The sequence below is a fragment of the Monodelphis domestica genome, chromosome 3 (genome assembly GCF_027887165.1).
Source record: "Monodelphis domestica isolate mMonDom1 chromosome 3, mMonDom1.pri, whole genome shotgun sequence".
Taxonomy (NCBI): domain Eukaryota; kingdom Metazoa; phylum Chordata; class Mammalia; order Didelphimorphia; family Didelphidae; genus Monodelphis; species Monodelphis domestica.
Genome location: NC_077229.1, coordinates 485,831,245 through 485,856,183, shown reverse-complemented (window position 1 = coordinate 485,856,183; position 24,939 = coordinate 485,831,245). Strand labels below are relative to the sequence as shown.

Below are 24,939 nucleotides of genomic sequence, written 5' to 3'. Positions count from 1 at the left end.
TCTAGTTTGGGGTGTTTATTCAGGAGAAAATCTCCATTAAAGTTGGCTGCTGAGATATAGTTAATGTGTACACTGGGGGATCTAGAAAATATGCTGCAGTAAAAAGAAAATTTTCTCACTTTAGAGAAGGGAAAAATCTTTGATTGGCATAAAAGTTATATGAAAAATTCTACCTTTAGACAAAATATGCCACTTCATATTTTTACTGCTTTGACAAATTAATAGCTCTTTATACAGTTCAAAATGCACCAAAATGTTTTAGGTAAAATAGAAATTGGTTTATAAATATTAATACTTTAAAACAACACTCCCTAAGAATAAGCAGCAGCATAGTAGCTAGAAAGCTAGCCTCAGAGTCTGGAAGCCCTAAGCTCTTGACACATTCTGGTCATACAGTCCCATAACCTCTCAGTGGCCTCCCAGCAACAATCTAAGACCAACTGGCAGGCCAGATGCAGATCTGCTTTGGTGGAGAGAATTTCCTCTCTCGGAGTTTCCCTATACCAATATAATCATGGGTTCAATTAAAAACAAAAAAAGGCATCCCCTAATTTGAAGCATAGGGCAGCTAGGTGGTGCAGAACAGGGTGCCAGGTCTGGAGTCAAGAAGACTCATCTTCCTCAGTTCTAATATGGCTTTATGGGGATAGTTAGGTGACTCAGTGGATTGTGAACCAGGCCTAGAGGCAGGAGGTCCTGGGTTCAATTCCTAGCTGTGTGACCTTGGGCCAATCATTTAACCACCATTCTCTTACCCTTACCACTTCTGCCTTGGAACCAACACACAGTATTGATTCTAAGATGGAAGGTAAGGGTTAAAAAAAAATCTGGCCTCAGATGCTTACTAGCTGTGTAATCCTAAGCTAATTGCTTAACAGTTTTTGCCTCAGTTTCTTCATCTACAAAATAAGCTGGAGAAGGAAATGGCAAACCACAGCAGTATTTTTGCCAACCCCCAAATGGGGTCACAGAGTCAGACATGACTGAGCAACAAAAACTTGAAACGTGTTGATCCTGTACCCTTGAGAGCATCCGTATGTATTCACTAGCAGCAAGTTTACCCAGGGATGTTCCTGCCACCTCTCATATGGCAATCAGTTTTTTTAAAACCTATTATTACACTGTATAAGCCATATATCACTATGACATAATGACACCATGACATAATGACATAAAAGACCTTTACTGAAATATATATACCACTTTCAGAGATTTACAAATTGTGAATCTGCAAAACGGATCAACCAGAAATACATGCACAATGGCCATAGGCTTCCTTTAAAGACCAGATCAGTCTAAATTGAAAACAAGATCTCTGAAAGAAAAACAGAGAAAACTACTAAAAAATGACACTGATTATAGACCACCCTCAGATTTTATGTGAAATTTGAGAGGGATAAAGTAGAAAGAAGTCTGGATATGGAATCCAAAGAGATGGATTTTATTCTGGCCGTGTGACTGTGTAACCATTTCTGTCCTTCCGATTCTTCCTGTATAAAATGAAGGAATTGGACGAGATCTCTTAAGAAAGGTTTTGGCTTCACATCCTAATATCCCATAAGGGAGGCTTATACTTGAACAAATAGTTTAATATTTGATATATATATTTTGGGGAGGAAGAAAGAGAATTCACTCCACTGGGATAGTGAATTCTCACTGGAAGAAAATCTATCCACTGAACATCAACTGTAACTTAGCCCTAGAGAACTGTCCTGACCACTAAGAACTTACCTGATGACTTGCCTATAGTCACACACCTATTTGTCAAAGTTTTGTCTTGAAACCTGCCTCCAAGTTTTCCTGAATCAAAGGTCTACTAAATTAAGGTGGCTTGGTCTGGGAAAATACGGATCAAGGAGAGAAGTAAAATACAGAAGCCTCACGCATCTATTTTCACTTTTGTTCAAGCAAAGGAATGGCAGTTATTTCTCAGTACAGATCTCCGAGACTTCAAGGAGATGACAGTCCAATCGCTTTAATATGAACTCTCTTCTGAGAAGCAGTCTAAAGAAATCTCCCTCAGGCAACATGATGCCCAACTCTTGAATTCACAAAGACTTGAACTCAAAATAACCACCAAGGCTATAAAATGTTCATTTCTCAGATCACTAGTCATTGACATTTCAGAAAAGAAAATAGAACATACACATATGTTAAATACAACAAGCAACAAATAACATAAAGAACAGACAGATGTTATTAATATGAGGGTAATCCTTGAGTTCACTGTCTCTGTATGGTCTAAATTGTCAGAGCAATAGAATTAATAAAAAGAAGAATGGAAGAAAAAATACTTGGCATAATTGAAAACAATTCTATCTTGAATGATTTAAATAAGTAAACTTATTTTTGCTTAGGATTAAGTGATTTACCCAGGGTCACACAGCTAAAGTGTCTGAGGCTGGATTTGAACTTAGGAAGATGAGTTTTCCTGAGTCCAGGCCTGGAATTCTATTCACTGTGCCATCTACTTGCTCACTAAAAATTGTAGAGGATACAATTGAGAGGGCATTGACAGAATCAAGTTTCTTAAGGGAAGATGCTAAAGGTCTGAAACCAAACCTGACTTTCTTAGTACAGAAGGAAAAAAAGGTGACCAACAGATTAATAACTACCAACCTCTATACAAAATCTTGATGAGTTATATACACTAGTTGAGGGCATTCTCAATGAAGGTATTAGTGGGAACAATTTTTTACAAGAGAAAACTGATTGCGTCTTTTACCATTTCACAATTGACTGGTGTGGGGAATTAAATATCCACCACACTTACTACTATGGAAAAACATTTGATTTGGGAGAGAAAAAAAGACTTTCTCAACAAAATGGCTCCCTTTTATATACCAAAAAGATCTGAGGTTCTTTGAAAAATTTAACAGTAATAACCCTGTTATTTCTCTGATATAAAGAAATCTGTTGAAACAAGATGAATGCTTGCTAAAGTTATTTGCAATTATGATAGAAGAAATCTCACGCAGAATTCAAATTGGAGACAGATCCCCTTTGGATAGTGAGTTCCCCTAGATGCTATTTTCCAGTGACACTGATTATATCAGTTCCCACATTACTGAGCTTCCTGGGAGAGATCAGTCATCACTCAAAAGGAGTGGGTCTGATCATCTACATAGGAAGGCCCAAGTGGATGAAGAATGTGTATTCACTAAATTTCAATATGGATTCGGATATACTCAAGTAAACAATGTGAGACAGATGGCTAATGAATTGGGTCTAGAGTTAAACAAAAAGAAAAAGGGGGGCTAAATTACCTTTGGGAAATTTAAGTGATTTCTTTAATGAGCCTAAGATTCCCACGAAATCAAAGGCCCATTGTTTTGTTTTCCTATTTAAAAAATAATTATAATCTATTCCTCCCACTGTCCCAATCCCCATAATTAAGCAAAAAGAAACTCATTATACATATGCATAATTTAGCAAAACAAATTCCCACACTGGCCATGTTCCAAAAAGTACACTTCTTTCTGCATTATAAGTTAGTTACCTCTTTAGCAGGTGTTAACAGATCAGTTTCAGTCTTCTAGATTTGATTTGTCATTGAATTTTTTTTTAGATCTTTTAAAGTTGTTTTTCTGTTATTGTCATCATATACATTTTTCTCCCAGTTCTACTTACTTTACTTTGCATCAGAGTTCTTAGATCATCTTTCCCAGTTTCCTCTGAAACTTTCCATTTTGTCATTCTTATACTTCAGTCCAGGGTTTAGTTATTCCCCAATAGGATAGCCCCTTAGTTTTCAATTTGGGGCTTCTATGAAAAGAACTCCTATAAGTATTTGTGTATTATACGGTTTTCCTCTTTCATTGATCTCAGACTCTTTGTTTTTAATACTAACATTATACTGTTATTACTATATGGCAGCCAAGATACGGAATTCAAGTCTCCAAAGAATTAAAAAGGAATATCCCATGAAGGGCAGCAGAAAGATGCATACTAGATTTGAGTAGGCTGCACTACATTGCTAAAAAAAGAACAGAATAAAAGATAAAATTAAAGAATCATATGATAAGATGGACTGGTCATACAACAAGGGCAAGGGATGACAGATGAACAGCTAGAACACTCTTCACTGGCACCCTTGAGATGTTAGAAGCAAGCAAAGACTCCAGCAGAGGCAGTGAGGTGGCTCAGTAGATTGAAAGCCAGGCCTAAAGACCAGAGGTACTGGTTTCAAACCTGACCCGATACTCCCATGTGACTCTAGACAAGTCACTTAACCTTCACTGCCTAGCTTTTACTGCTCTTCTGCATTGGAATCAAGACTTAGTATTGCTTCTAAGATGGAAAGTAAGGGTTTATGAAAAAAAAAAAAGGTCTCTAGCACATTACGGGTGATGGGAGGGGAAAAAAAATCTCCCATGAACTTATGTAGTTTCATGAACAAGTGGCACAGGATGGATGGACTTATATTAGTGTTGAGCTACATCTTTGTAGTGAACTCCAAAATCAATAAGATGACATATGTGTGTGTGTGTGTGTGTGTGTGTGTGTATGTATGTATATATATTAGAATATATACTTGAAGTGAAATAACTATTTGAGGTTAAGGGTCTGGTGAGGCAGACATTTATAATAAATTAAAAGTGTCTCAAAAAGTAGAAAACCAAGATTCTACTTGTCAGAGTTAACATGAAGTTTTGGAAGAATATAACCTTCATAAAAACAAGGAACACACATTTAGAGTTTCACAACACTTAGGAAAAAGGATTCACAGGCAAAAATAACTAAGGAGCTTCGAAATAAGATCTATGACCAAGAGGGTCAAAAGACAAGTGGGTCAACAAAGAGCAAACTACTTTCTCCATGCTCAGGCAAGACTGGTATAGAACCCAATGTCCCAGGAAAGCTACGATTCCACCCTAAACTAACAAAGGATAGCTAGTTTGGTAGGGGACTGAGAATGCCAAGTACCTTCTCTAGCAAATCTGTTTTTCTGGGTACGAAATATCAAAATTCCAGGTGTCTTAGGAAAGGTGACTCAGAGTGGAGGCATTATCCAGGGGGATCCTCCTTCCGAATACAAAATCCTCTGAAGGCTTCTCCCCCACCCAGATTCTGATGTAGAATATTTGATGCATCAAAGTACCAGGTCATCTAAGAAAACTGAAAGTGGACTGTGCCCAGCATAGTAAGAGTCAGACAAGCAAAACCATCCTCCAATCTGAAGATTTTATAAAATTATTCAAAATATAGAAACAAAATCGTTTCATCAAAAAACACATTGTAAGGAGATATTTCTTTTCCAAACATCGCTATTTCAGTCTCTTGAAAAAAATACGTTTCGATGAACTTCTCGTATGAAGTTATCCACAGGGAGTCACTCACCAGACAGTTCCCTTTCCAATACTGAATAGGCTAAAGTTCACTTTATAAGTTTGCTTTCATTCACCAACCAATGCATCAAACAGACATACTGCTTGAATCTTGTTCCTGTTCCCTGGAAACACCATTGGATTTGTCGAAAACAGAAGTGCTTTCTTTTCTTATCATGGTAGCAAAAAGCATGTCCATCATCCCCAAAGCTTCTAATAGTTGTCCTTGGTAACTAATCTCTTTTTCTACAAGCTCTTGAAGCACCAAAAATTGTTTATCAATTACTGGTGACTGTCCAATCACAGGTAGGTATATATCTAGAAGAAAAAAAAAACATTCACTAGAAATTCCTTTCTGCTATAAAGGAAGATAAACATTTGTAGACAATAGAATCTGCACTGAAGTATATGGCAAGGAATAATTTTATTTTGCTATTGTGTAATAGTTACTTTGTTCTTTTTTGTGAAGGCACAAACATGGAAATAATTGGCCATCTCCCTTACAAGAGATCAAAAAAAAAATTAATGAAAGCACTTTTAGTAAAAGTGCTACATATAAATGTCAGTTGTTTTTATGATAAATTTGAGCTGGCAAGCAAAATGTGAACTGAATTTAAAATTCAATTTCAGCATTTTCAAAACTATGTCTACTAGAATGCTTAAATTTGAAGACTATAAGCCATCCTTCCCTTCCCCCCAAAAAAGCTTACAACTTACCAATAACCATCTCAGCAACATTAATTAAAACAGGGGCAAATCTTGGCTCAGCCAGGTGTCTACAAAGGAAAGAAATGGGTTTATCAGGACCAAAACATTGGAAATCATCACCTTTCTATTATATCTACTCTATAAAAATAAAAATCAAAGAGTAAATTAGTTTGAAGTCAGAAGGCCTGGCTGGGTTCAAATCCCAGCTTTGACCCTTCCCAGCTTTATGACTGAGGCGACTAAAAGTTTATAATCTCATTTTATTTTCCTCATTTGTTAAAGGGGTTAGAAGGGAAATCAATACCTTTACTACTGAGCTCATGGGAATGTTGTGAGGACAGTATTTTGTAAAGCTTAAAGCAGTACAGAAGTTGAGTTACTAAAAGGGAGAGGAACACAGATCTGTGATTTTACTGGTATACAGAACTCCCAGGTGAGGAAACTCCTAGTACCAATGCAGATTGACTCATTCTTTGCAGTTTACAGTGTTAGAGTTGCCCAAAACAATTAAAGATTAAATGACTTGGTCCAGGGTTCACCTGGGAAGTATAAATCAGGGATAGGACCTGAATTCAGGACTTCCTGAATCTCTTTATTACTACCATGGTTCCTCTCTCCTCTAATAATTTCTCTAATTTGCCAATAAGATTTTCAGATTCAAAAGACTATTATTTTAGATACTGAAACATACCTTATCAAGAAACTAAGGATAATGCTAAGTTGTTTCTCATCTCTCCCTGCAAGGGCATTTGAGAGAGTTCCTCTTCGATTTAACTCCTGAATGACAGCAACTGTAACTTCTGGTTGTTTGACTCTAAACCTGGGCTAAAAGAAAATGGGGAAAAAAGTCAACTTGCACGGATAATATAGTACACTCCAAGATTAAAGACATTACCATTATGAAACCTAAAAAGGTTTCCTTTCTGTGTTCTTGAATCAGGGTAATTAGAAACCCAAATAAAACAATTACAAGGGGGAAGGGGTGGGGGGTGGGGAACCAATGTTGCTCACCTGAAGTACTCGATCAAGAGCCTTGGAAACCTGAAAGCTTTTCAAATCTCTGTCATATGTCTGTAAGTATGTCTTTAATGGCCTACTGACCAAAACATCATCCTAGGAAGACAAATTTTTAACAGAAGAAAATCAAAATCTATTCATTCTGGAAGTGATTTTTTTTTTATTATCACCTTCCAGAGTGGGGAGGGGGAGAAGGAGGGTTGGGGTATTTTTAAATATTCATTTTACAAGTACCATTATGCTTACAAGGTAAAGTATATGAAAAGTGCAAAGTATCAAATCAGTGCCTAAAAGGTGAATTCTAAGTTATAACTTCCAAAGTTAAAAAATAAATTATATATATGAAAATATGGATATGAATAAACTTATAAAGAAATTATAACTTTTTTTATCCTTTACCTTCTGTCTTGAAATCAGTAATATGTGTTGGTTCCAAGGCAGAACAACAATTAAGGGCTAGGCAACCAGGATTAAGTCCCTTGCCCAGGGACATACATCTAGAACTGTCTCAGGCCAGACTGAAGTTATACCTTCTAATATCAATACTCTTTATACTTTGTAAAGTACTTTCGCTTATCAGATCCCCATTAACATCCTTATTTTATTATTCAAAGAAAGGATGCTTCCTAATAACTTTCTTTAGCAATTGATTTGGTCATTCTATAATGGTACATTTTATTTTGAAAACAAAGTAAGGATTTACTCTATTCTCCTCCCTCTGAAATACCTGTTTTTTCATGTAATTTTTCCCCCTAACAAAGGTTCTATATGCAGGTCTTCGTCTTCTTGGAAAAGGATCCTTCTTTGCTTCAGGTTTCCGATGTTTAACACTTAGCACTCCATTGGTCATTCCTACAACTATAGTTTCATCTTCACGCTGAAATGAATTTTTAAATGTTGATAAGTGTTAATGAATCAAAATGCTATTCTGTAACATATTCCCCTTTGATCTTAAATAGCCTTTATAGAGTTATTTACTGCTTATTATATTGCTTGATCATTTCTGGAAAGATACTAGGGTATTCAAAAATATGTGTAATACAGAACAGTAGAAAAAAATAAGACCTTCATTTCACACCAACATAACCTTTGTGATGAACACACACAGTAAATAGATTATATTTATTCCTAAACCTTCATCATAAAATTATAAAATGTATGCATACAGAGCTAACAATATCTTGGAAGAATATTAACATCTTTATTACTCCTGACTACTGACACTTCTTTCTAAATTCCCCTAGTTAGCTTTGATAGAAAAGGCTGATGAGGTGGTTCTACTTTTCTAGTCTTGTCAAAGGGATCATAAGATCAAAAAATAAAGCTGGAAGGACCTTAAAGTCTATTTAATCAACCAATGAACAACCCCTTCATTTTAAAGAAGAGTATGAGGCTCAGGAACATGTCTAAGGTCATAGATATTTTGCATTACAGTTCTCACACTATGAAGTACCCCTAAATAAACAAGTGATCCTGAAATGCCCCCAATTTTATTAGATAGGAGGGAAATTTTGGTTTAATTTGAAGAGAAAAAGCTGTCAACAGGAAAGAGATACCTTATTTATTGTTGCTATTATTATTACATTTTCTGTACTGGAGGAGTTCAATTTGTCCTTTAGGATTTTATACTCTATTTGGGTTGGAAACTAGATCCCTGGACATCCTTTTCAGTGGTGGATGCACGTTCTCATAAGCCCTAACATACTAGTCCTAGAAGAACTGGAATACTCTTTGCTCCCTACTACTACTACTCTCAGGTTCTCCCTCTGCCATTACCCAGCAACTTCTCCTCCTCTAAGGTTTACTTTAGCCAACTATCTAGATCCTGATGGATCATTACCTAATATGTCCAAGTTATACTCAAGAAGTTCAGTAGTACCTTGAAAAGTTCTCAAGAATTACCAATAACTCAATACCCCTAATACTAGGAGATTACAATATCCTTCCTAATCTCCCAGTTTCTCAATATACCAGCTTCCATAATACTCCATTCTACCTCAGTTATGCATGGGGATAGTTGTACTCTTGATTTTGCCACTGCCCACAAATACTCCATAATCATCAAGAACACTAAAATTCCTTTATCCAATATCCCATCACTTCTCTCTTGCCCTCGGCCTTATTCCTCTCCAGAAGGAATGCCTTATTCTTCTCCCGTTCTTTTTCTACCATGCCACAGATGCCTCCTCTTGCTGGAAGTTCACTCTGCTCTTGACCTCACACTAGAAATATATGGTGCCCCTATGGTTAGTTCCACCCAAAACCTCCATTTTAAGGAAAATAGCTCAGGCCAGTGTTGTCCGGTGCTGTTCTTGTTCCACTACTCTGATTCTCAGAACTTTCCCAGGCATTCACCCCTTCTTAGGTGACTTCACTTCCTTACCTTTCCCAACTGCAACCCTTTAGATAACCAGTGAAATTCTATCCTTTCATCCACTCTTGAATCCCTTGTCCCCCCCTGGACTACTCTACTCATGCCCTGCCAGACCTCAACCCTGTGTAATTTCCATTATCACCCACTTCTGCTCCTACTTATGTGCTACCAGAGCTAGATAAAGTCATATAATAATTAACCAGATCTACTACATATTTATTTCATCTCAACTAGACCCTTAATAGAGGAAGGCAACTCTTTCACTTGTCCCTAATTAACTCTATTCAACTGGCCACGGTCGCTATTCACTATCTTCTTTTCTCAAACCCCCCCATACTATCTCCCTTTCTTCATAAAGACTTTCCTGATGCCCCAGCTGCTAGTGATTGTTCTCCAAAATTACCTTGCATACACCTGTAGGAAATTACCTTACATCGACTCTGTAATATACCTGTAGGTATACTTGTGCTCTCTCCTAATTAGATTATAAGCTGAGGGAAGGGGGCTGCTTCATTAGTATCTTTGCATCCCCAAGATCCAGCAGTACCAAAGTGCACGCAGGAAGCACTTGATTAAATGCATGTTGGACTAAATTTGCTTAAAAATGCACTCCTTTTACCTTGTGCCTCTGATATCTTTGTACTTCCTACACTATATTAAGTATTACATGCAGCATCACAAGCCTAGATAACAATCTCAAACATTTCAGGCAAGAGAAAAAGGCGGAAATTTTTCAGAATAAATCACAAACCTGAAAAATTTCCTTTCTGATCTTCCTAAAAATGGTTAGTTTTAAGAAATAAATTTAAATACAAAAGGAAGCCTACACAGATACTTACAGACAACGCCAGGCTTAAAATCGATGCAGCATAATCAAAACTGTGCACTACCTTGTAGGAAGTTGTACTGTATACTTTCACCTTCCTAAGAAGAAGAGAAACTTAGTTACATATCTTCTTGGAACTTTTCAGTCTAAAGCACAAAATACAGAATGTTAAAAAAAAATAGTAAGAACCTAAGAACCTATTTTAAAATACTAAATTAAGACTTGAAGTGAATTATAAAAAGATTCATCATGGAATTCCCAATTTTTTTTAAACCCTTACCTTCAATCTTAGAATCAATACTGTGGTTTAGTTCCAAGGTAGAAGACTAGATAATGAGAGACTTCCCAAATTCATTAAGTGTTTATTTACAGGCCATATAAAACAAGGTTTTAATTAACTTTTAAATACCACACTTCCAAAAGATACTCCTTATAGTAATGACTTTATAGTAATGAGACTATATCTGTTTTTTAGCTGCAAAAATAGCTCACATTAGCATTATAGTTTAAGACCCACAAAGTGCTTTCCTCACAACTCTATAAGTTAAGCAACACAGGTAGTATTATAACCATTTTTATTGATGAGGAAAATGAGGCCCTGCTCAGGTTAACAGCCAGAAAAATATCAGAACTATAGGTAGAACTAGAACCTGAGTCATTTGTTTCTAAGTCCAGCCTTCTTTTCACTAGACCACTCTAATTCTTACAAGTATCACTTTTTACATGCAATGATGTTCTTCATGCCTCTAGATTGCAAGACCACTTCCAAGGTTAAAGCCACTGGCAAAACAAAACAATACATAATTCTGTTGTAGTTGGTGCCTGACTTCTAAACTAAGTCTGAGCTTCTAAACTAAGCTACATAAAACAAGTCTGCTTGAAGTCAAACTGCAAGACAGGGACCTGAAGCTGTGTAGCTTGGCTTAGGGGATTTCTATTGCTCCTTCTAGCCTCATGTCCTCTGGCATATACCAAAGCCATTCCAATTCAAGAGCAACATGGTAGGTGCAAAGAATACTTGAATAAGGATCCAAAAATTCACCCCTCTTTTTCTTAAGTCACTTCAACACTGGCAATTTGCCTGTCTTAAACATGAGCACTTTAAGAAACTCAACAAACATGATTACGAAATGTGAATAAGCCCTAAAGAAGATCTTGGGCACAGGTAAGTAACCAAATTTACCAAGAACATACGAATAGAGAGAGGATCAACACTGGCCAAATCTGTCACCTGATAATTGTCACCACCAGATTTATAAGACCTAATCTAAAAGACCTCAAAGAGCATATAGTTTAATTCTTTTGTTTTCCAAGATAAATTGAGGATTTATTGAAATAAGCCTTCATCTCTCATGAGGAGGCAAAGTAGAAAATTTTTAGCAAAGACACTTTAAGACAGTCGACTAAATGTTCAAAAATAACATTCATGTCTTCATTCATTAAAAAAAAATTTTTTTAAACCCTTACCTTCCATCTTAGAATCAATACTATGTATTGGTTACAAGGTAAAAGAGCAGTTAGGGCTAGGCAATGGGGGTTAAGTGACTTGCCCTAAATCACAATTATTCACACTAAGTAAGTAATCACACTAAGAAATATCTTGAAGCCAAATCTGAACCCAGGACCTCCTGCTTCTAGGGCCAGACCTCCATCAAAATCCAGAGATAACTAACTGCTCCCCATTCATTTTTGATGTACCAACAATAAGTGTGCTGGATGCTGGAGGAGATAGAAGACTCTCTTTCCCAAATTATCATCCAGATTTTTAATAGACAAGATAGGTTTTAAATTCAATTTACATATCTAAATAAAATAACTTGGATATAATTAACAAAATGGTTCATATCCACACTCCAGCATCAACTAAAAATTCATAGATAAATATAAGCAATTACATTTATTACTTTAAATAAGAAATAATGCCTACAAAAAAGGAACCACAGATTCTAAACTTGCAAAAGTTATAAAGGAATGAATGCTTTAGGAAGGTTCAAGATTGCTGCAGTAGATTTACTCATGCTAAACATACATCAGCACAGCAAACCCCTGCTGAGGCCTACAATATAGAGAGGGACAACAGTAAAATAAGAGACATCAAAAGGTCTCAAAAACAAAGAATAAGCAAATACTAGGGGTATCAGAAGAAATGTAAGTTCAGTTAAGATGGAAACTTCAATAAAAAACATTTTCTGGAATTTAAAAAAAATCTATTTTACCAGGATATAGTATTCCTGGAAAGAACAATCCTCATAAAAAGTCCAGTCACCTATTCTTCAAAACCTTGAACTTTCAAGATGACAAATGGTTGCACAAAGTTCTCTTTGAATTTTATATGATTCTAAGATAGGCAGAAGAGACACACCTATATCCTCATAAGAGAAAATTTTGTTCTACTATTTCAAACTTACAGTTGTCAAAAATGTAACGAGGGATCTTGCATTTGCAAAATCTTTCAATCAATTTTGGGACTACTAAATTATATAATGCTGTAGAATATCATTGCAAAAACTGCCTGTTCTGTTTGCATAATTCCTTCATCAAAGCGATCCTTAAATTATAGATAAAATAAAATAAGCAACCAAAAGTTTAGTTACTGGAATTTTTTAAAAACTGTTTTTTGGGGCAGTAAAATCTGAAACTTTCCCCTAGGATTTAATATAATCTCTTTTAGGGACCTTGAGAATTAATTTCTCATCACCCTCAAAATGACATTACCTCCAACAGAGACCTCTCTTCTCTGTGTATACTTGAATTCATCTGTTTTAATTTTCTTTGGTGTTATTTCTATGCATTCATACATCACCCTGGAGATTATTATGTTAAAGAGATCAAATGTAAAAAACTCCACTGGCACTGATAGAGAAAAATTCATTATAAAAATCCTGATAGACTTTTAATATTTTCCAACTGTTTATTACTCTCCTTCTTCTTTCACCAGGCTTTCTGTAAACTTGTTTTCCTGCACTGCCCTTGCTCTCTTATGTGATAATGCTGCTCCTATAGTTCCACCATCTCACTCTTCAGATTTTACAAAACAGTTTCTATCTTAAGCCAATGTTACCCTTGGCTACAATCACTCTGCTTTAGCAAAAACAAGTGTTTTCTGGCTAAATTGTTTTTAGACTCTTTTAGTCTCCTTGGAATTATTGAGAATGTCAAGATTAATGTGATTCAGTTCTTCCAGCAGTGTCCTCCAGACAAGGATCTCACCTTTAGTCTACTAACAGTTAATATGTGTAAGTGATTAAAAAAAAAAGTGATTCTTAGTATTTTCTGATCCCTTTTCTGCCACTGTCAATGCAGAAAAAAGGGGGTCACACTGAACCAATGGCTGTTTTGTAAATTTTTTTGCTTCATGAGTTGCAATAGCCAAATAATTCATCACCACCTGTGAGGGAGGTCTAGGATCCTTGCCAAACCTATCAAAGCTAGTTTTCAAAGAAAGAACTGTATGTTGCCGAGACCGTACTTTCTATCCTGGAAGGAACCTATTAAGACCTTGTACTCTGCTGGCAAAGTCTTTGAAAACCCAGGGTCACCTCCATCATGACACAATGAAATATCAGAAAAATCTTCTAGAGGCCAATGATATAAGACACTAGAAAATGAGACAACATATTGAATTTGTTTCATTTTTATAGGGAACTAATCTTATCAACAACAGATGAGCAATTACTTTTTTGGACTCTACGCACTGCAATAACTTAACATACCAGGAGAGGAAACCCATACATTCTAGAAGAAGCTGACCCAGAGGACTCAGGATGAAAAATACTATCCCACAACCAAAGAAAAAACTATTAAGAGTCTGATTGAAGATCAAAGCATCATTTCCTCTGTGATATTTTTAAAATTGTATGTGTGATTTGTGCTTTCTTTCAGAGAATGAGGAATATGTACAGAATGATAGCACTAGAATAATCTATATCAGACTATTTACTGCCACAGTAAGCACAGAGGGAGAAAAAACACGAATTGCAAAATGTCAGGTAACAATTATTAAAAATTGTTTCTACATGTAATTTAAGCAACTTTTAAAGTTAAAAAAGGATGTTTAAAAGGTGTCTGACTTTGGCCATATAAATGAAGATATAATTTTAAAGGTACTTAATGTCAACTTTTAAGAGATCTCAAAAATGCTTTAAAACTACCCCCAAAACCATAAATTACACTTTAAAAACTAAACTAAATTAAAAAGTGGCACCAAGAAAACAACAACCACTGGATCCATATGCCTAATTTCTCATCCCCCTAAAATTTCTATGAGAATAGTGTGTGCATTTTTCTAAGTACTTGGAGATAAATATATAAGGTGAGAAGGGGCTTTCTCAGACAACTTGATACAGTAAACTAAGTTTCAAAGTCACAAATAAGAATGAAAGATGCTAAGAAAGATCCCACTGTGTACATTTTGTTGATTTTTTAAATTCTCTGAATTTTTCTAAAGTTTCAATTTCTATTATATAATCCACCTTAAAATGCAGACCAGAACAGGTTACATGATGTGAGTAAAATTTTAATGCCCAAACCTAACATGTGCAAAACCAGAAAGTAAATTATCAGTCCAATTCATTTGTGATTTTAAATATCCTAAATTAAATCTCGGCAAATGCAATGTGTTAAGTGAATATTTTAAAAAATTAATCTATGATATTAAAACAATCACTTTTTGCAGATAACAAAAGCCAAGAAAAACAAAAATTAAGAACTCAGCAAATTAGAATTAAAGGGAAAATATAAAACTAACTATATTCCTTTGCAGAGTATATTAAAAGTCTTAATGCAGTTTTAACTTTTTAAAAATGTTATTAAAGCTTAAATTATAAGAGTTTTATAGGATACATACTAATAACAAACAACTTCCCATTTAACTAAAATCTGGTCCAAATCAAAATTAATCTCTTTAAACTTTAGGCTCCTCATCTGTAAAATGGTAATGAAACCACCTGCCTAAGGTGGGATTGTGAGGAAAGCACTTTGGAAACTATAAAGCACTTGCTATATCAACTTCAAATATTACTACTACACAACAAATTGAATTTTGAGAAAAGAGAGTCAGTGAAGAAAAAAATGATTTAACCATAAATCACTTAATATTCAACTTGGAGAAGGGAGAACCACATCTTTTATATTAAACAGCTTGAGACTTACCATCTCCAGAAATTTTTCTTAATTTAAGACAAAGTCAAGTCTTTGATTAAAATTAAGACACTGACCTGTCTAGTGACCCAGAGAGTAGTCTTTGTCCAGAGCTGCTTAGACATAAGCATGTGACAGTTTTGTGATGATTTCTCAGTGATACTAGCAATTGTCCTCCTTTTAGAATGTCCCAGACCTTAACATAGCGACCTCCTAAGAACAAGGAAAATCAAATATGTTAATGAGACATGAAAATATTTTAGAAAGATAAATCACCATTATCCAAAGAAACATTTTTCTTGAGCTTTAATTTTAAAGCCCATTTGTTTGAAAGACAAATTACCTGAAATGTGCTATAAAAACTTAAGAAAACATGCATTTCATAACAAAATCTTCTGTTTGTGTTGATAAACATTTTATATGTTTAAGAAAATTGTGAAATACTACTAACTTAAGGAAAAAGACTTCATTATTTAATGAAGGAACCCAAATTTCATGTGGATTTCTTTTCTCAGTAAGCCTGAAGCCTTTTCTAGAAATCTTAATTTCAAGCATTTATGCTCAGAACAAAGAAGAGGGGGAAAAGTCGGGGTGTCTATTTTCTTTTTATGGAGAATAACCTGGGCCGAGAGGTAGGGGATCAGATTTACTTACATATGAGACTAGCATCATCACATTTTAAAGTTTAGCTGGATAAACAAAAGACAACAAGCAAATAAACCTATTCCTAGACTCTATGTAGAATATGACCAAGATGACACCAGAGTCTTAGAAACTTGGATTTCTCAAAGCTTCCCAGGCTCTCCTAGGTCATTAAGCTGGAGATGACCATAACTCTGGTTCTGACCAAAAACCTACCGAAGCCCCTCTGATCTGGGGAAAGTCACCAAAGCACAGACACATTTTTCCTTCTTAAATGTAACTAATGATTTTTATAGTTTCACACATTTAATTCAAAATTTAAGGTCAAGAATAACCCTTTCTTGGATAATAACAATAATGATAATTTATGTTTATAAAATCCTTTCATGTCACTTTAACATCTGTTCCAATTCTCCACTCCTTCATCTACCTGAGAGATATTTTCAGGTACATGATGAAGTTATACAATGACAAATTACTCAAATGAAATAAGGAAACATGTCTAGTAAATGATCATGCACAATTCGTAAAAGGAACAGGCATACAATGAGAGACCAATAGTAAACCTTTTTTTTCTTTTTTTTAAATAAAAAAAAACTGATACCTGCAGACACTAGAAGGCCTCCAGATGGAAAGAGCAGAACACTCTCCACAGGCTGTCCATGCTCCACAGTCAGCACACTTTTCTTCACTCGAGCATCAAACATTTTTACAGTATGGTCATATGAACCTAAAACACCAGTTTATGCTTTTATGAAATTGGCTATTATTTTAAAAACAAAACATCTCTCATAAAGGGAAACCTCAGGCAAAGTTCAAAGGCATGGACTAATGGTTGAATGGATCCCCAAAGGGTGTCTGTGTGTCAAAGCTGGGCCTTAAGTATGCACTGAAGATAGGGCAGCACAATGGAAAAGGAGGCTCTGGAATCAGAAGGTCCGAGTTCAAATCTTAGGCCTCTTCACTATTGTCCAGGTGGCCTGGAACCTAATCCCTTACTCACTCAGTCTCTCCTTCCTCATCTATCCAGAAAGAATTGCATGAGATAATCTCTGCCATCCTCTCCAACTCTGAAATACTTATGTTCAACATATGTGCGTGCATTATGTTTTACATTATTCCTGCTTTCAAAATCCACATCTGTCTGCTGAACAGCTGAAGCTGTGAAACCCTGGTTAGAGGCAATAACAAAAATGTAACTGGAAAATTTAATTCGTCTTTGACCCTTAACTTATTTGAAACCTCAAGGGCTGATACTCAACTAAGTCTACCCAAAATTAGAGCACAAGCCCTTCCTTTCTGTTAAAGATGAGTAAATTACAAAAATGCAAAATGGCACAAAGAATGTTTGCCATTCCTCTATTAGGCAGTCTTGTTTAAAAACAAGGTACTGGTGCAGCTAGGTAGCACAGCTGATAGAGAGACAGGCTTGGAGTCCAGATGACCTGGGTTAAAATCTTGGGCACTTCCAAGCTGTGACCCTGGGCAAGTCATGTAATCCCAATAAAAAACCCCAAGACAGAAAGAAAGTAAGGGTAAAAAAAAATAGCAAAGTACTATGGGAGAAACAGAGGTATTCATTAGGAAGTGACTGATATTTCAAAATAAAATACATCAACTGAATTTGCAAGGGGCACAGCAAAGGAAAAAGGTCTTGAGAATTTTGGAAGCAAGTTTGTTACTCACATATTCACACTTAGGTTTACTTAAAAACCTTTACCCACAAGGGACCTCAGTGCCTAACCATCAATAAATTTCCTCAACTTACAAATGAAACTAAAACCCATGGAGTCTAAGCAATTTGCCCAAGGTCACACAGATAGAAGTATTGGAAGTAGAATTTGAACACATGTTCCAAAGTTTCCTCTGCACCACATTGGCTATAAAGCAAATAATATTGTAGAGGAAAAAAAACAAAGGGTAATATGCAAAAAGGAGAGGAAACAAAGCTAATTCCAACATAAAATGGAAAAGTAATCCCCTCCTCCCCAAAATAGAAAAAAAAAAAAGATTGAAGCTAACCTGTTACAAGGAGATCTGCATTAAGTTTGCTGGCACAACCACATCTCACATAATCTGTGTGCTCACTAAAAGACAAAATTTCAGTAGAATTTGGGATGTCCCATAGCTTAGTTGTATAATCATCTGCTCCGGAGAGTATGCGGTACTTATCAGCTGTAAAATCTACCATATGAACAGCTCTGAAAGATAAGAAATGGTGAAGCATAAGATTATGACAGAAATTTTATTTTTGGAATATTCAAACATGGTCAATTATACTCTCTATTAAAAACAGTGAAAAGCTTGAGTAGATGAGCTGTGGGGTCAAAAGAAGACCAAGGAAAAAAGTGAAGGCAGTTCAGATGCCTATTTGACCCAATTCAGTTTGGATATTTTAAATTTCCACATCATGACTAGACTGCCATAGAACAAGAGATAATGAATCAATATTAGTATACTAATAGCTTAGTTCAGTTTAAAAAACATTTATTAAGCACTTAGTGTTTGCAAGACATGGTGCTAGGAGCTTATATACAAAGAAACAATGCAAACCTATATGGCAAGTTTATAATCTAATTAAGAAAGACATTTACATGAATATCTTATAAAAAAGGGAGTATGTAACGTCTAAGTTCAGCCAAAGCTTCATGAAAAATTTGAGATTTTTGATGAAGTAGAAGTATAGATCTGTAGAAGCCCTGCTGCCTTTATGATATGCTTACATTTCCACGCAGAGATAGCATGATAAATAAATACCTTGAGAGCTGGGCTCGATGTCAGGAAAACCTAGGTCCAAGTTCTGCCTTTGATAACTTTCTATCTGCCTCATGTCTCAGGACCAACTATATATTTGGGCAGAGACGAATTGGCACCTACCCCCACAGTGTGGAAGGAGTTTGAAAAAACTGAGAAAATATCAAATACTTCTGTAGCTCTATAGACTTTAACAAATGTAACTGAAAAGGGAATCTCAGGTCTTTTTCAATGTAATATCTTCAACTTGGGGTCTACTAAATTAACTTAATCTCAAATATTTATCTAATTAGCAATCACCTATCTAGATTATTGCAACAGCACCCCCAGTACGTGAGCACTCTCCTCACTGTAATTCAGACTTCAAGCTACTGCTAGAATAATTCTTCTATGAAGGTTAGGTCCAAAACACTTCATTTGCTCCCTTTTCCTAACTAATGAATAAAAATAGTCTATTATTTCTTTTTTCTAGGCATTCAAAGCCCTTCATATCACTGGTTATCAGCCTACTCTTCTTGCCCTCTCCTATTCCTTCTCTCTTTTCCCTTTCTATTTTAATCTGCATTATTCTTCTTTGAGCCTTCCTGATTCTGTACAGATATTCTCTGTGCCTCCAATATCCACATTCTCCTTCTAACTACACTCTTCTCTATTCCTGCAGTAAACATGGATGCTACCCTCTCTAGCAAGACTAGGTCTTCATGGTAAGTAATGACTTTTCTCCTCAAGGCTCACATAGATCTTTGTTTGGATTTTTTCAATCCTATGTATATGATTTCAATCATGCATAATTTCATTAATGCATTTAAATCATCTGTTTGCACATGTTATCCATATACTAAACCGACAACCCCACAAGGGCAGAGACCAAGTCTTATTTGACTCTATCCCCCTTGGCACCTAATAGACACAGTTGCTACTAATCCTCCATTTTGGAAGAGGACCGGATTTAAGTGAGGCAGAGATGTACAAAGTCGTCAGTCTCATTCTGTCTTTCAGAGTCATCAAGTCCAGAGGCAAGACAAAAGTCAGAATGACTGGTGATGGCCCAGGATGCAATGTATGGCCTTTACATCTTCGATGTCTGACCGCAGGGTCTGCTTTAGTCACCTTCATGGTCACTGGAACAAACTGCACATCTGTCCATTCTGCCAGGGGAAGTCTTCCCATGTGTGGGTTAGCTACACTCCACCCCAGTCTCTAATGGGTTTGAGGCCTGATAGACAGAGTATGTGCTTGTTGAATTAGTGTCAAATAATAGATCTATCATGGGAAATAGCATGAAGAACAAACTTCTCTTTTAAATCAGTATTTCAGTCATAAGCAATTTTAATAAAATTAGTGCAAGTCTTAGATAAAATAATTACCAAGCAGTTCATAGAACCAAGAAAAAAAGGAAAAATGGTTCTGACACAGTTCGCTTGACTTATAATAAAGATCCATTCAGCTATTCTTCAGGCATGCATAACCACCTACTAATACAGGCTCCCAATGCCTCCTCAAAAGTCCAAATTATTCCCAGGTTACTCACAAAATATGGTACTAGGGCTTATACATCTATAATACCTAAACTTCCAAAATGGTACCCATCAGTTTCTGAGAGACTAGATCAACAAATTATGCTGAAAAAAAAAATGTAGCAATGGAAGTCAGCTGCAATTCTTACTTTGAATGGCCATCAAACTGCCTAAGTGGTGCCCTTCCAGTCACATCAAAGAGTTGGACAGCACCATCTTCACTGCCAGCAACAAGTAGCCGGCCATCTTGTCGATAGGTAGCACAGTATGCGGTGTCCTTGAAGCGGGAAAAGGTTTTTATTGGTTCTTGGGAGTATCGGCCATAAACATGAATCTAAAGTAAATAACAAAGATACACCAAAAGAGTTTGATGAATTTTTTTCACCAAAGAGTTCATGAATCAAAAGTTAAAGATAAAACACATAAAACCAGACTTGGTATCAAGTCTTACCCTTGAAGAAGCTGTAACAGCATAATTATAAGGAGGCTCTGGAGAGAAGTCTATTTTTGTTATTGCACCAAACTCCTTTATCTGAACAGGAGTCTAAATGAAAAGCAATGTCATGTTAGTATACTTTTAACATTAATAGATTAACATTTGTATACATTTCCTACAAATAATTTCTAAGAACTTTTTTATTTTCTTTATGTTTCATCTTACAAAGAAATTTGAAGACTGAACAAAAACCAATTTTAAAAAATCATTAATGTCTTATAATATGTAGAAAGGCAAAAAGGCTCTAGTTAACAATGTAACCACAAAAAATGTGGGTTTCAAGACTGTGAATTGCCAAAACTGTAATGGTTTTGGCCAAACCGTAAAGATAATTTTTAGTGTCTTGATTTAAATCAAAAATAAGTGGTCGCCATGGGAAAATTCCCAAATATGAAAATACCCAAGTAAGTTGGGTTTTATGGAGATTTTAATTAATACAAATGAAGGAATTAAGGGAAGGGGGGAGGGGGGGAGAGAGAGAGAGAGAGACAGAGAGACAGAGAGAGAGAGACAGAGAGAGACAGAGAGAGAGAGAGAGAGAGACAGAGACAGAGAGAGACAGAGACAGAGAGAGAAAATAGTAGGAAGGGCCTAAGTCAAATGCCCTAGGCCTGAGCCTTAAGAGAGACAAGTCAGTCTTTTATCACTCACCACAAGATCGTCCTAAAACAAAACTCCAGTCCTTCCCTGAAATCCTCAACTCCTGAACTCAGTTCAGAGAGCCAGCTCTGAACTCCTGACCTCCTTTTAAAGAGAATTTTCTCTTATGTCACACCTCCCCTAAAATTTCACATCTACCAATCACAGTAGACGCTTTCCCCCAGGACTGTCCATTCTTAGTTCACATCTTCTTTTGTTATCACCTTCACTGATTAGATTATATCCTCTGAGTATTTCACATCTCTTTGCCAAGCTTGCCCTTTGCAAGCTGCTTGATTTTTTAGTGATTAATTTAACCTTTATAGGTACATATCACCTTTTTGTATTAGATCTAAAATAGATCACCTAGCTTAGGATTCTTGCTTCACTATAAGTATGAGTTGGGGACTTTTCATTGTTCATTCAGGAATTTAACAACTTTATCTTCCCCTATGGCACTGTCTGAGCAGGGTGGAGTAATTTTAAAGTTCTCAATACATTCCTGACTAAGTATCTCCATTGTAGAAAATAGGGAATAGCTCAATCAAATCTTCTGAAATAGAGTCTGAGTAGATTCACACAAGCAGGGTTAGAATTATAGAAACTTCTCATGAAATAATTCTAACACAAAATATTTAGAAATAAGAACAAACAACCAAACTTTAGCCCAACTCTCAAGTCATTTTCTAAATTAGTTTCTGAGTTGTTTTTAAGACTGTACTGATTTGGTATAGAAAACCGAACCAAAATTAAACGGTACTGAAGAAATGAACATAAATTCACAATTTCTTTCTATTAATTATCTCAGGTGCTTACCTTGTAATTTTTCCAATACAATGTGTCTTGAGTTATTTTCTCACCAAGTTTGGGAAATGTTTGAATAACAACAGGCTTGTAACCAGCCATTATTCCTTACAGCTAAACACCCCAGAGGGCAATCCTTAAGTATTAAAGTAGAATCCTTCAATATTTTAGATGTCCCTTTCTCGAATCTGAAAAAATGAAAAATGTAATTTTTATATACGTACATCAATATATATTTTAAATCTGTATCACTCCTATTTTCAAAAAACTTTGGGGAACCTTACATAACAAAGCAATTTAAAGTGAGTCATCTACATAAGGAACCATTCAAAGGTAGCATCATTATTTTCTGGCACCTGAATTAGGAAGGTTACATGGCTAACAAAAACTGTGGGCACATTTTCTGGCAGCTAAGGCAAAAGGACACTAAAATAGCAGAAGTTTTATTTTCTATAAAAAGGAAATACACATTCACTTGTAAAAGAGGCACAGTTTCTAAAATTATTGTATTAAAGATACAAGAACGCTGTTAAGCTAAATGCTTCAATTCTCTGAAGAAAGAGGATATAACAGTAAATGACAACTCAGTAAAGAATTTCAAGAGGTTGAAGTGAAGCAGAACAGGAATTTTGCTTTTTAATGGTCTAACAATATAGTGCAAGGGTTACAGAATCTAGACAGAATATATTTGTAAAGATTACTTAGCTATCAATTCAATACTGGCTTCCTTAAAACAGTTTTGTTGAGTCCCTAATAGCATTTAATTCATGTTCAAATCTTTTAACAACTGCCTATGGTGTGCATTCCATAAAATGATTCAAATGTTAGTAATTAATTTAGATAACAGATACCTAAGCAACAAAATTAACATGTTCCTGAAGATCTTTTAAAAGTTTTTATCCCCAGCTACAGATGAAAGAACTGGGACCAAAAGTTACTTGCCTGGGATAACAAAGAAGAATCTTCATAGAATATTTAGGTCTTAATGTTTCAAGAGTCTCATCAAAATATTACAATAGGAAGGCTCTTTCTTAAAATTTTAAGCATAAGCTTAAAGATCTGAGAAGCAATATGGAAAATGTAGAGATGGGGCCTCTAACACATACTGGCTGTGGGACTTCACATAACCTCTCAGTAAGAGCAGGGAGATTTGAATTGGTAAAAGAAGATTCCTACATGGGAAAGCCTTACACCAAAGAAATCACAAGTGTGACCTTTAAAAACAAATCCAAAAGCAGCTGGGTACCTCAGAAAGGGGAGGTCCTGGGTTCAAATCTGACCTCAGACACTTCCTAGCTGGGTTATTTAACCCCCAATGCTTAGCCCTTATCACTCTTCTGCCTTAGAACCAATACATGATATTGGTTCTCAGACAGAATTTAAAACAAAAACACAAGACATCAAAAGGGTCATTTAAATTCAGTATGGGATATTAGGAAAATACTTTCTCTCTTCCAAGTTTACATTACCAAGAATCAGTTACTGCCTGAATACAGTACCAATCACTATATGAAGGGAATGTGATTTAGAAGTTTCTACTTTTTAATAGAGGCAACAGTATATTATGTATAGTCAAATCAAAGTGGCAAAACTCAAAACACCGAAGAGAATTTATCGTATGAACAAATATCATTTATTCAATAAATCCTATTTTCTGAACAAATCTAATGAAGTCAAAACAAACACTCGCATTATACAATTTCAGAAAAATATGTTCTTCCACAAATTGGAACTTTACAAAATTAATTTCACGTTTTGAACCCAAATGTTAATTTTGGCAAAAAATAAATGAGGGCATACAAAAGGATTTTTTAAGACAAAATACTTATATCCTTTCTCCTCTCACATCTCTTCCAAGGGGAGCTGTACAAGAAATCTGGTTAAGTGCTGGAGAGGCTTTAAGTCCAAGCGGAAGTTTTCCATTACGAAAGGGATGCATTACATAATAACACTGAAGCCGCAGGAAGTGGATGGAACTTCAGTGTTTAAAAGTCTAGTTCAGGGTTTCTTAATCTAGGGTATGGGAACCAGGGGAAAAGGGGTGGGTGTGTATACATGTATGCAAATATATCGATGAGTGATTTTCGGTAATTGTTTTCTTCCGTAATATTATGAGTCTTATGCATTCAAAAATATGTTTCTGAGCACACACAAGTGAAGTCGTCCAGCTCTAATTGATTAATTACTTAATTAAGCAAGCCTCCCAGCTAGTACCCGGGCTGTGACGCCGAAGGTCTAGAAGTCCTGCCAACAACACGAAGCGCGTCGGGGGCAGTCAGACCGCCCTAGACTGTCTTCCCTGCCCCACCTGGGGGACTGGTCTTCCTACGAGGCTGCAGACTACGTGTCTGCTCCCGTAGGGACACAGTCCACCGGCCAGAGAACTCGTCACCGAGGGCTGAGGGACGGGCAAGCGCCCAGCTTCCAGAGGCCGCCTCTTCCCTTACCTCCGCCGGAACTTGCGGCGCTTCTGCTCTGGCAGCCGCTCCCGCAGCTTCAGCTCGTACCGACACCATGCAGCTGAAATAGGGATCAGCCCCTGGAATTCACGTGCCACCGGGACCCACGAGTCATCATCTAGCTGCCCGATCCTCTTCCGGTTTCGTCGCACGATGTGTGCGTCATCCGCATCCCGGCGCCGCCGAACTGGCGTAAGGGGGAGGCGGGGCCTAGGACGCTAGGGGCGTGGTGGACTG

The 24,939-nt window shown here is 36.2% G+C and overlaps 1 protein-coding gene across 1 annotated transcript; it reads right to left on the bottom strand.

Moving 5' to 3' along the window:
• Window positions 1-1,164: 1,164 nt before the first annotated feature.
• UTP15 (UTP15 small subunit processome component) lies at window positions 1,165-24,829 on the bottom strand. The gene is made up of 13 exons (XM_056824745.1): window positions 24,691-24,829; window positions 22,256-22,431; window positions 20,756-20,848; window positions 20,454-20,638; window positions 18,056-18,234; window positions 16,638-16,763; window positions 15,469-15,604; window positions 10,266-10,350; window positions 7,780-7,929; window positions 7,047-7,148; window positions 6,727-6,860; window positions 6,045-6,103; window positions 1,165-5,645 (listed from the first exon to the last, which is right to left on the bottom strand). Exons 2-13 carry the CDS (start codon window positions 22,343-22,345, stop codon window positions 5,416-5,418), a joined length of 1,569 nt encoding a protein of 522 aa, XP_056680723.1. The 5' UTR covers window positions 22,346-22,431; window positions 24,691-24,829; the 3' UTR covers window positions 1,165-5,415.
• Window positions 24,830-24,939: the final 110 nt, after the last annotated feature.

Bases quoted from the DNA above. Each gene is read 5' to 3' on its own strand.
- UTP15 (XM_056824745.1), bottom strand. From the start codon at position 22,345: ATGGCTGGTTACAAGCCTGTTGTTATTCAAACATTTCCCAAACTTGGT. The intron at 20,849-22,255 runs GTAAGCACCTGA...CTTTTCATTTAG, and splicing joins TGTATTGGAAAAATTACAAG to ACTCCTGTTCAGATAAAGGA. The intron at 10,351-15,468 runs GTCAGTGTCTTA...TCTTCTTCTTAG, and splicing joins CTCTCTGGGTCACTAGACAG to GAAGGTGAAAGTATACAGTA.